This window comes from Bos javanicus, chromosome X (assembly GCF_032452875.1).
Source record: "Bos javanicus breed banteng chromosome X, ARS-OSU_banteng_1.0, whole genome shotgun sequence".
In the NCBI taxonomy this organism is placed as follows: domain Eukaryota; kingdom Metazoa; phylum Chordata; class Mammalia; order Artiodactyla; family Bovidae; genus Bos; species Bos javanicus.
In genome coordinates, this window is record NC_083897.1 from 91,904,427 (window position 1) to 91,915,578 (window position 11,152).

Below are 11,152 nucleotides of genomic sequence, written 5' to 3' on the forward strand. Positions count from 1 at the left end.
ACGTGATGGATGGGTTGGAACCGCAACACAGGGCGTGCGTGCCCGCGTCCCCGGTCGGTGTCGCGGGGGCGGAGGGGTTGACGGTGAGGGGAATCTGGCGGGAGGGAGAAAACGCCCCCACCCCACCCCGCCCACCCACTGGCGGAACCGCATGCGCACAGGGGACCTGGTGGAAAAGGCTTTTGTTGGGAGAGCGGGCCGGCTGGAGGGGTCCGCGCATGCGCAGGCTGCCCAGCCGCGGGGGGTGGGGGGTGCGGGGAGAAAAGGGGCGGGGTGGTGGGAGCTGCTGTGCTGGCAGCAGTAGGCGAGGGCGCGGCTGCGGGGTTCCTGGTGCTGAGGACGGACGCCATTGGAGCCCCAGGGAAGGTAAGGATCCAGCCCTAGACAGGACCGGGAGAGGGCAAGTGGAACCGGGTACGCTGTGCCCTTCCTCCCCACCCCACCCCCGCCCCCGGATGTGAACAAAGCCCAAGCACGCAGTACTTGAACCCCGTTAGACCCGTGGTCAACAAAGGAGCCGCCCCCTACCATGACCACCAGACCCAGGCTCCCCGACTCGAGCCCTGCTTAACACCCGAGCCCACCATCTGAACACCTTTAACAGACGCGTGTGCTCCGTGCTGAGCTGCCTTAGCGCGGAGGCCCCACCCCCACTCCAACCATTCTGAGATCGGTGCAACCCAACTGACCGCTTTGCCGCCTTCCCCGAGTTGCGATCCTGGCCTTTGAGACCTCCAGCGCTTCCAGTTCGAGCCTCACCTAGTCCGAGGACCGCCCCCCGACCCGCACCCCACTCCATCCATCTTGAGCCCTCCTGTATGAGCCCAGCCTAGACCTGAATCACCTGAATCCCCCCACTGCGACTTAGAGGGTCCCTGGGATTCATTTTCCCAGAGCTTCCAGCGGTCCCCGTTGTCTGAGCCTTCTCATGTCTTCTCCTCCCCAGCATCCTGGCCGTTAAATCGAGGCGCTTTATTTCCCCTGTCTCAAAGCATCTCTTATGGGACTCTCTGGACCCAAGCCCGCCAGTCCACCCCTTGTTCCAATCCAGCCGCTGGTCTGGGGAGCCTGTGTGACCTAAACTCCCCTTTCAGTGCCGGGTCTCCTCCGACCTCCTCTGTCCTTCTCCTAGGGCTCTGTCTCTGAGGGAATCTACCCCAGCAGCCCTCACCCCCGCCCCAACCTTACACTGCCTGGGAACCCGGTGACTGCAGCCCTCCACCTCCTGAGAGATCCCGCCTCCTGCTGGATCCCGCCCCCTCCCCTGAAGAGGCCTCCTCATCCCTCTCAGGCTGAGCCCTGTTCTCCTTGGGACCCCCAGCATGGCAGAGGGAAGCTACCGCAAGGAATCTGAAGGGTACAACGTTGAAGACATGGACGAGGGTAGTGATGAAGTCGGGGAGGAAGACATGGTTGAAGGCAACGACTATGAAGAATTTGGTGCTTTCGGAGGCTACGGCGCCCTCACCAGCTTTGACATCCGCATCCTCAGAGCCTTTGGGAGCTTGGGTCCAGGCTTTCGCATCTTAGCGGTGAGGCCCCTCCTCGGCCACCTGCTAGCCCTGGGCCTTCTCTCTTGTGACGTCAGGGAGGATGGGAGGAGGGGGCCGATGAGGGCTGGAGTTGAAGGGGGAAGGACTGCCCAGCTTGCCCCAACCTTCCCTCTCCTACTGGGAGCAGCGGGGGGGGGGGGTGCCGGGGGCGGGGGGCGGGGGCGAGGGGGCGGGCAGTGCTGGGAGGGCCTGGGGGCTGGTCGGAGGCTGGCCAACACAAGGGGAGCTATCTGTGTAGAGCTATCTGCCTTCCCCTCCCCTGCCATGCCCTGCCCTGCCCTGCCCTCCCCTCCCCTCCCCTCCCCTCTCCTCCCTTGCTCTGCCCTGCCCTCCCTTCCCCTCCCTGGTCTTGCAGAATGAGCCCTGGGAACTGGAAAACCCAGTGCTGGCCAGAACTCTGCTGGAGGCATTTCGGATGGATCCAGAAACACTTGCCAATGAGACGGCTGCCCGTGCTGCCAACGTAGCCCGGGCCGCCGCCTCTAACCAAGCTGCTCGGGCCGCTGCCACTGCTGCCCGTGCCACCTACAATCAGGTGGTCACTAACCACCACCCGGTGGCCACACACCAGGCGTCAGGAGGCGATACCCAGCCCATGACATCTGCTGCCCAGGCTCCGGCAGCCACCCCTGAGACAAGCGTCGCTTCTCCGCACAGCTCCCGGATGCTAGTCAATAGCGAGATGGCTGCCCCTGGGGCTCCAGCAAGGTCTCCACAGCCGCAGACATCCTCCCAGGCCCAGGAGGCTGCGGCCGAGGGCCCTAGTACGGCCTGTGCTTTCCCCCAGGCCTCGCGTGCAAGTGAGATGGATGCCACCCGGCCCAAGACAGCCTTCCTGGGTCAGAACGACGCCTTTGATTTCAGCCAGCCGGCAGGTGTCAGTGGCATGGCCTTCCCACGCCCCAAGAGACCTGCCCCGGCCCAAGAGGCTGCCACAGAGGGCCCCAGTGTTGCCTCCAGGGGCACCCAGGCAGCCTCTGCCGGGGAGGGGGCGGCCACCCGGCCCAAGACGACCAAGTCCGGGAAGGCTCTCGCCAAGACTCGCTGGGTGGAGCCTCAGAATGTTGTGGCAGCAGCTGCCGCCAAGGCCAAGATGGCCACGAGCATCCCTGAGCCTGAGAGTGCAGCTGCCACTTCTCAGCAGAGTGCGGAGCCCTGGGCCAGAATGGGAGGCAAGAGGACAAAGAAGGTGAGACCTCCCTGCTTTCTCCCACCCTCCTTGCTCCCCTGCTTTCTCTGCCCTCTCAGCTCTCTGCCTCCTCCCCTCCCTTCCTCTCCCTCTTCTCCCCCTCTCTCTTCTCTCAGCTTGTACATGTTTCTCCAAGCCAAGTTCACCAGTTTTTACTTTTACAAGTTTACTCCACGTAGTCCCTACCCTCGGGCCTGGAGGGAGAAGCGGTTGGCTCAGTGCCTGGCACTTAGTAAGCACTGGGCACGTGTCGTCCACGTGTCATCTACTAGCCTTATTTCCAAGTACCTGGCTCTGGCTAAGATGTGTGCCAGGCGACTCAGGGAGCCTGGTCGCCCTGAGTCTCTCCTCTGTCTAATGGTACAGTCCAAGCACCTGGATGACGAATATGAGAGCAGCGAGGAGGAGAGAGAGCCTCCTGCGGTCCCACCAACCTGGAGGGCATCGCAGCCCCTGCTGACGACTGCGCGGCCTCAGGTGGCCCCTCGGCCCTCCATGGCCCTGAGGTCCCAGGTACCCTCAAGGCACGTGCTGTGCTTGCCACCCCGCAATGTGACCCTTCTGCAAGAGAGGGTAAGAAGGAAGCCTGCCCTTCCCCCTATCTCCCTCCTCTCCTCCCTTGCGGGCCAGTTCTTTGAGGTCACCCACGCTTTGATCTCCCCGTGCGCTCTTCCTTCTCCAGGCAAATAAGTTGGTGAAATATCTGATGATTAAAGACTACAAGAAGATCCCCATCAAGCGCTCAGGTGGGCAGCCTGTGCCCCCTCCCTGAACTCTGTCCTTCCCCGCTCCCACCACCCTGCCCTGTGGGCCTCCCACCAGATGCCCTCTCCCCACCACACACACACAGATCAGGCCTGGCCGATGGCTCCACTGGCACGGGGTGGGGTCCTGAGCGTGCTCCCCTCAGCAGGGCTGACGGAAAGGCTGTAGCTCTGTGGCTGCTGCTCAGCCCCGGTGCTTTGCCCACCCCTCCCCTCCTGCAGACATGCTGAAGGATGTCATCCGAGAATATGACGAACACTTCCCTGAGATCATTGAACGAGCAACGTACACTCTGGAAAAGGTGGGTGTGGGGCCGGGGGCAGCTCTGTGGAGCAGGAGCAGCAGGGAACCCTTGCCCGCCTCCCCCTCTGCATCCCCTCAAGGCCCAGGGGCCGGACTGCATGCTCTGGAGGGAAGCCCTCCCTGGCCTCTGCACCTGGGAGCTTCCTCTGCAAGCCTCCTCCCCTCCTTCCTCCCGCTCGTGCTCTCTGAGCGCCTGTGGTCTCCTGAGGTGGCTCCCGTTGTCTCAGCCAGTGGCAGTGCTCCCACAGGGCACTTCGTCCATGGCCTCTCCTCTCCCTCCTCCCCCAGGGCTTGGGGTTCCCCGCCAAGAAGGAGTTCTAACAGGGAATTGAATGACCGCCTGCAGGACACCCAGCTTGGATGTTTGATCTCACATCCCGTTTTCTCCCCACTGTAGAAGTTCGGGATCCACCTGAAGGAAATTGACAAGGAAGAGCACCTGTACATTCTCGTCTGCACACGGGATTCGTCAGCCCGCCTCCTGGGAAAGTGAGAAAGCACAGGAGGCCGGTGGTCTTCCTTGGTGGTGCCTGCCCCCTCCTCTCGAGAAACGGGAAAGTAGGGCTGGGGGGCCTAGCACGGCTCCCACCCAGAGTTAGCAGTGCTGAGCAGCTAAGGGCAGGCAGGGGCAAGTAGCTTGGGGCGAGGCTTTGCGGCTCTCTGGGTTTCAGCCCTGCCCACCCTTCCCCGCCCCTGTCTTCCTGGGAAAGCAAGCTTCTTGATCGCCTCTCTCTGCTAAGGTCCCAGCCAGGGCTTGGCAGAGTGGGCCTCGGGCAGGGGGCAGGGAAAGGGGAGAGTGGGGGGCTGGGGTCTCCAATGGAGTCATGCTCCAGATGCAGTGGGCAAAGGGCAGGGAAGGTCAGGGTGTGCCTCTGGACTCCGGGTTGCCAATTGTCTGCTCCCCCGCCTAACCCCATCCTCGACAGAGCCCTGGGAAGAGGTGTTAGCATCCACGTTTGATGGATGAAGGGCCTCAGTCTCAGGCCGAGGCAGGAATTGTCTGCACCAGGTATAGCAAGCCGTACAGAGTGGGAGGAACTGCCCTGTAGCCCAGCAGTGTGGGAGAGGCTAGTTGGGTGAGCCGGCTGTGGTCACCTGGGCAAATGGCTGCTGGACAGGATCCCTCTTTCTACGCCTTCAGGACCAAGGATACTCCCAGGCTGAGTCTCCTCTTGGTGATTCTGGGTGTCATCTTCATGAACGGCAACCGCGCCAGCGAGGGTGAGTGGCTGGACAGGCAGCTGGGGGGTTGCCGGTCGTCTCACCTCCCTCCGTCTGCTAAACTCTTGTACCTCATCTCTCCTCACAGCTGTCCTCTGGGAGGCACTCCGCAAGATGGGACTGCGCCCCGGGTATGTTTGGGGTCTCTTGGCTCCCGCTCCTCAGTGTGTCCTTGGGCACAGGAGGCCCCAGGATTGCAGTGGCCTAGCGGTCTCTGTGGGGCGTGGCATCCTAGACTAGGTAGAGTGCCAAGGGTCCACCAGGGTGCATGGGGAAATAGTCCTGAACCCCGAGCCCTCTTCTGCCCCGTGTCCCCTCTCTGTTCCCACACGAGACCTCAGAGACACCATCGGAGCTGGGGGCTCCATCCAGCCCCTCCCTGGGGCCCTGCTGACAAGTGGCTGCCTGGCCTCTGCTGCCAGCCCAGGTGTCCATGAGGACGCCTCACAGGCTAGGAGGCCCTCAGTCCTGCTGGGAGCGCTCCTGCCCAACCCAGGCACTGCCACTCTCTCTAGTCACACATTCCTTTCCTTGCACTCAGGGTGAGGCACCCATTCCTTGGCGATCTGAGGAAACTCATTACAGAGGACTTTGTGAAGCAGAAGTGAGTATCTCTGCCCCCCATTCAGGCCTTCCTCGTGTGCTGCTCTGGCTGAGGACGCCGTTCCCCGGCCCATGTCTTAACACCAGAGGGATGGGTGTCTGGTGTGAGTGTGGGTTGGGAGGGTGCGAGTGTGGGGGTTGAGGGGACAATTCCAGGGAAGCCTGGGGAAAGGGGCAGTCTGTAAACACCGGGTGGGACGGTACAGCCCCCACCTCCTTCAGCACCTGCCCTGTAGGCAGTGTCCCGGCTTTACATCTCAGGGGCCTGGGACTCCGAGAGTGGAAACCTGATCACGGCCCTGACTGGAGTAAGGCCCATCTGGGCCTGGAGCCTGGCCCTGCCGATTTTCTAGCCCAGGCTCCCCCATCATCAGTGCTCGGAGATCTCTTGTGCCCTCACAAAGGCCCCGTGTGCATGTTCATCCATCCGCCGCCCCACAAACACACGTTCACAGATGTTTGGGAGTATGCGTGGAGTCCCCTACTCTTGGTTGACTGTTTCTTCCCATACAGTCGTTTTCTAGGATGGATTCTCCCAGGGTTCAGTCAGGTCACGGACAAGCCCCATGGTGGGTTGTGCTCAGAGCATGGAGCCTGAAGAAATGGCTCCTGCTTACACCAGACCCAACAGGAATCTGGGTTATTGTGACAAGGGGCACAAAACTCGTGGCCTTCCTCTGAACAAGTACCCTACACGTGCCTCCTGCACCTCCCCATGTCTACTGGGCAGGAGCAGTGGCCTAGGGATGTGAGTCCCTCCATTTAGGAGGCAGAAACCCTGGGAGCCGGTGTGGAAGTGGGGGCAGGGGCTGCGGGGCCAGGGCAGACCTCCTGCAGCAGCTGAGCTGCAGCCTCGGGGCTGGGAAGGAACTACCTGGGAGCCACCGGAGCAGCCACAGGTGTGCCTGTCTGGGAGCAGAGGTTGGTTGTCCTCTCTCACACAGGTACTTGGAATACAAGAAGGTCCCCAATAGCAGCCCGCCCGAGTATGAGTTTCTCTGGGGTCTGCGCGCCTGCCATGAGACCAGCAAGATGAGGGTGCTGAGATTCATCGCCCAGGTAAGGCAGAGCCTGTGTTCTGGCTGCATCTTCCCATACCTGGTTTGTGTCTTGGTCCCGGCCTCCTGACGCCGTTTGTCCAGTGAGGACGCCAAGGCCCAGCAAGGTTCCCAAGTCGCTGACACCAGTTCACAGGCTGTAGGGAGTGGACGGGGTGAAATCCCAGGTCTGGCACGGAATGACGGGAGCCTGATTTCAGTCGTGTGGGTCTTTAACATGATTTCACAAAGCGCTTAAGCGAGTGAAAGGCGGGAAGCGGGTGCTGAGCGAGGTAGGGTAAGTGTGCAAACGGTTGCTGTGCTTCCATCGCAGTATCAGAACCGAGACCCCCGGGAATGGAGGGCTCATTTCTTGGAGGCTGTGGATGATGCTTTCAAGACGATGGATGTGGATATGGCCGAGGAGCATGCCAGGGCCCAGATGAGGGCCCAGATGAACATCGGGGAGGAAGCTCTGATTGGACGGTGGAGCTGGGACGATATCCAGGTGGAGCTCCTGACCTGGGATGAGGACGGAGATTTTGGCGACGCCTGGTCCAGGATCCCCTTCGCTTTCTGGGCCAGATACCATCAGTACATTCTGAATAGCAACCGTGCCAACAGGAGAGGTACCTGGAGGGCTGGTGTCAGCAGTGGCACCAATGGCGCGGCCAGCGCCAGCATGCTCGATGGCCCCAGCACCAGCTCCACCATCCGGACCAGAAACGCCGCCAGAACTAGTGCCAGCTTCTTCTCCTGGATTCAGTAAGATTGGAGGTCATTACACGGGACTCTGGAGGCTGGGGTGGGGAGGGGCTGGGAGATATCAGGGGCAGGCCTGGGGTGTCCTGGGGGAACGAGGAGAGCGGGACAAGACACTCAGTCTGTGCTTGCTGTCCCTCACATGCATTGACACCTCTACTCTGGCTTTTGTGTCTCCTGGTTCCAGGCAGCCCTGAGGAGCTGCGGCAGTCCCCCGCCGAGCCAGAGTGCCTCCGCTGCCCGGTCCCCGACAGAGCACTCCAGGCCCGCTTCTCCCCGTCCATGGAAGATGGCATGCAAGATGACACACTCTATGCCCTTCCTGCTTTCATTGTGTGCTTTTCTCGTGCTGTCGTGTTTTGGGTATCTGTGTTACATTAAAGTTGTGAAATCAGTCGGTTGTTTCCTCTTTTTCCTGGGCAGGTGTGGCTCTGAGCAGCCCGAGGATCAGGCCCTCGGGGACAGGCGGGGGCCGCCTCTGCCTAAAAGACAGGCAGGTGTGGGTGGGTCCGGTGCTGGGAAGGGCAGAGATGCCCCTGAGTTGGGGGCAACCATGAGTTTCCAAAGGCTCTGGTCCCCAGCATCATGATCTCCTACACCGTGTGCCCAGTCAAACACAGGGGCGGTTCACAGGAGCAAGGGTGGGGTGGAGGGCTGTGAGCTGGTGCCACTGTCCCTCCCACCAAGGCACAGGCTCCACAGACATCCCCCAGGACCTACCTGCCCCTCCCCATCTCTGAAGTCGCTGTCCAGGATTCCTTCCCTCATCAGCCACACAATTGTAGGACCTCATGCCTCTTCCCGAGTCCTAAGGACAGCGAGGTAGGCCTCACGGTGACATCCTCACACCTCCAGCAGGTAGAACAGAAAGCATCATAGGCAAGACAGCCTGTTTCATGGGAGAAAGCTGCAGGCAGACCTGGACAGCCCATTGCCCATGCCCATGACCCGAGACTCTTTGGGAGGCTCCAGGGTACTTCTCCATGGAAGCAGGGCTCTCCCAGTGAGGCCAAGGTCAGCCTAGGTCCCTGAGTCTTCAAGGGCTGTGTGATCCCTGAGAGGGCTGAGGCTAAATTTTCATTCCCCAGGCAGACGACAGTGAGGGCAGAGACACTTTGGAACTCTGGGAAGGACTCTGTAGCAGGAAGGGGCCATCTGGGGCTTTTCTGGGTATCTCAGTGATGTCCACAGCTTGGAGGACAAGGCTCCAGGTTAAGAGGAAAGAGAGAGTAGTGTAAAGACCGCAGCCCACCTGCCCAGCCACCCATTGCTTGCCTCTTTGCCCCAAGAACAGGTTCCACTCCCTCAACCAGACCTGCATCCTGACCCAGACCCAGCTGCATCATGTTCCAGACCCAGTGGAAAGCAAAAACACCCATCACTTGGCTCAAAAATGAGTAAGAATTCCAAGCAGGCAGCAGGAGTCCACCACTAGCGCAACCCTTCTGAGTGATGGCCTGGGCCGTACCCGCAGGAGGCAGGCTCTGTGTGTACCCCTCCCTTAAAGACAGGCTTCACGTGGGTTTCTGCCTTGTTTGTTGGTGCTTTGCTGTCTGCCTCCCTGGCTGCTGGGCTGATGCCTCGCCCCGTGGACACTCTGTGATTCTGACAGAGATTCAGTCCCCTCCCAGGTGCAGGTATCCGGTTGATGGTCGGGATTTGGGGAACCCCGCTCTGGCGTGATGAATGACACTGGACTATTTCTGGCTCCCTCAACCTGGGACCTCCCAGGACCCTACTGTGCACTCAGTAGGTACCTGCCTTCTCATGGACATGGACGAGGTCGGGGCACTCACCACAAGCCGTAGGTGTGAGTGGGAGCACTGTGCACCGCAGGCACCTGAGATAAGGCAGCTCATCTGGAAAGGAGGCGAGAGCAGCTCTCAGAGGCAGGATGCTGGGGAAGTCACCACCTCTCCGGGCCTCCAGGCTTGCGCCTCTCTCTCCTTCCAACCCCTTCCCTATGGATATCTTCACCTGGCTCCTGCCCCTCCACACCGTGCAGGGGGCAGTGCTGAGAGCCGGGTGGGGAGTGAGGAAGTGAGCAGAGAGGCAGCCTCAGGAGCAAGGAGGAAGGCGGGTCCCAGGGATCGGGGACAGACCCTGAGTCCCCCAGAAACTGACGATTGGCACCGCAGAGGTGGCCGACCTTCAACCGCAGGGCAGACATGAGACCAAGGCAGACCTCCCTGCCACCCCCAGCGTCAGCCCTTCCACGGGGTCCCCCACCACAAAGGCCACAACAGGTCTCAGCCAGTGTTTTCTGAGGACCTACTATGCGCCAGGGCCTTGGCGGAGGTGTACATGCACCTTGGCAGCTCCCACAGATCTCTCCCCAGCCCAGGCCTGTGCCCTCTGACTCCTCAGACACTTGTTGATGGACAAGCATTCACCGATTGATTCACTTGTGTCTGGTTCCTGACGATTCGCATGCAATGGCTGGCATGGCCTTGATGTCAATCACCAGATAGCCTCAAGGGAGCAGATGATCAGGCACATTCCATGGACGGGGACCCTGAGGCTCTGAGAGGGAAGACACTTGCCCTGAGTCCCACATCCAGGAAGTGGCAGTGCTGGGACTGGAACCCAGGATGCTTTGAGCCCAAATGTGTGCTCTGACCACTGCAGTCTGTTGCCACTGCCTTTGAGGGAGTCACAGTGAGTGCCATGCGGGGACACCCCCACCTCTCACACCTCTCTGCAAACACCCCCCTCCTGATCGCCCAGGAAACATATACAGCATTCCAAATCCCTTCATTGAGCCAGAACCCCACCCCTCGTGGCCTCCCTGCCCCTGAGGGTCACCCTAGGCTTTTGAGGCCTGCCACTGCCCACCAACCTCCTGGCACATCCTCACTCCTGCGGCCTGGAGAGGCCAACACTTCAACATCCTGGTCAGAAATGGACTCTCACACCTGAGGGGGACACAACAGTCCCTTTCCAGGCCAGTTGCCCTAGTGTGCGGTTAAGCAAACACATTCAATTTATTTTGAGACAGTCGACTTTCCAGGGGTTAAAACTTTCGAGAAGTGAAAAGGGGTGTACATTCCCAATGAACACATGAAAGTCGAAGATGCAAAAGGCAGTGGATGCTAAGAGCTGAGGGGAGTGTGGAGCAAATGAACTCCCGTACACTGTCCAGAGAAGTCTTCATTTGTACGAGGCCCCTGGAAAACAGGAGGGATCCATCCGTTGGTTCGTGGAAAAAGCAAGAGAGTTCCAGAAAAACATCTATTTCTGCTTCATTGACTATGCCAAAGGCTTTGACTGTGTGGATCACCACAAACTGTGGAAATTCTTAAGGAGGTGGGCATACCAGACCACCTGACCTGCCTCTTGAGAAATCTGTATACAGGTCAGGAAGCAATAGTTAGAACTGGCCATGGAACAACAGACTGGTAGCAAATAGGGAAAGGAGTACGTCAAGGCTTGTATATCGTCACCCTGCTTATTTAACTTATACGCAGAGTACATCATGAGAAACGCTGGGCTGGATGAAGCACAAGCTGGAATCAAGATTGCCGGGAGAAATATCAATAACCTCAGATATGCCGATGACACCACCCTTATGGCAGAAAGCGAAGAAGAACTAAAGAGCCTCTTGATGAAAGTGAAAGAGGGGAGTGAAAAAGTTGGCCTCAAGCTCAACATTCCGAACACTAAGATCATGGCATCCGGTCCCATCACTTCATGGCAAATAGATGGGGAAACAGTGGAAA

General features: G+C 59.8%; 1 protein-coding gene and 1 non-coding gene across 4 annotated transcripts; both read left to right on the forward strand.

The window, feature by feature from the left end:
• Positions 1-245: 245 nt before the first annotated feature.
• LOC133243346 (melanoma-associated antigen D4) lies at positions 246-7,827 on the forward strand. 3 transcript variants are annotated; one of them, XM_061410144.1, is made up of 13 exons: positions 246-366; positions 1,292-1,532; positions 1,909-2,742; positions 3,109-3,315; positions 3,425-3,488; positions 3,729-3,808; positions 4,208-4,299; positions 4,952-5,031; positions 5,120-5,162; positions 5,573-5,635; positions 6,579-6,693; positions 7,006-7,436; positions 7,621-7,827. In XM_061410144.1, exons 2-13 carry the CDS (start codon positions 1,323-1,325, stop codon positions 7,628-7,630), a joined length of 2,229 nt encoding a protein of 742 aa, XP_061266128.1. In that variant the 5' UTR covers positions 246-366; positions 1,292-1,322; the 3' UTR covers positions 7,631-7,827. The 3 variants fall into 3 exon arrangements, with proteins under 3 accessions (XP_061266128.1, XP_061266129.1, XP_061266126.1); XM_061410145.1 differs by having other exon boundaries at positions 257-366; positions 1,322-1,532; positions 7,006-7,448; XM_061410142.1 differs by having other exon boundaries at positions 257-366; positions 1,322-1,532.
• Positions 6,206-6,332, forward strand: LOC133243617 (small nucleolar RNA SNORA11). Its single transcript, XR_009735167.1, has one exon. It is a non-coding gene; the product is annotated as a small nucleolar RNA SNORA11 (small nucleolar RNA).
• Positions 7,828-11,152: the final 3,325 nt, after the last annotated feature.

Excerpts from the sequence above, each read along its gene's own strand:
- LOC133243346 (XM_061410144.1), top strand. The coding sequence starts at position 1,323 with ATGGCAGAGGGAAGCTACCGCAAGGAATCTGAAGGGTACAACGTTGAA. Across the intron at positions 1,533-1,908 it reads CAGGCTTTCGCATCTTAGCG|AATGAGCCCTGGGAACTGGA; the intron begins GTGAGGCCCCTC and ends CTGGTCTTGCAG. Across the intron at positions 5,636-6,578 it reads GAGGACTTTGTGAAGCAGAA|GTACTTGGAATACAAGAAGG; the intron begins GTGAGTATCTCT and ends TCTCTCACACAG.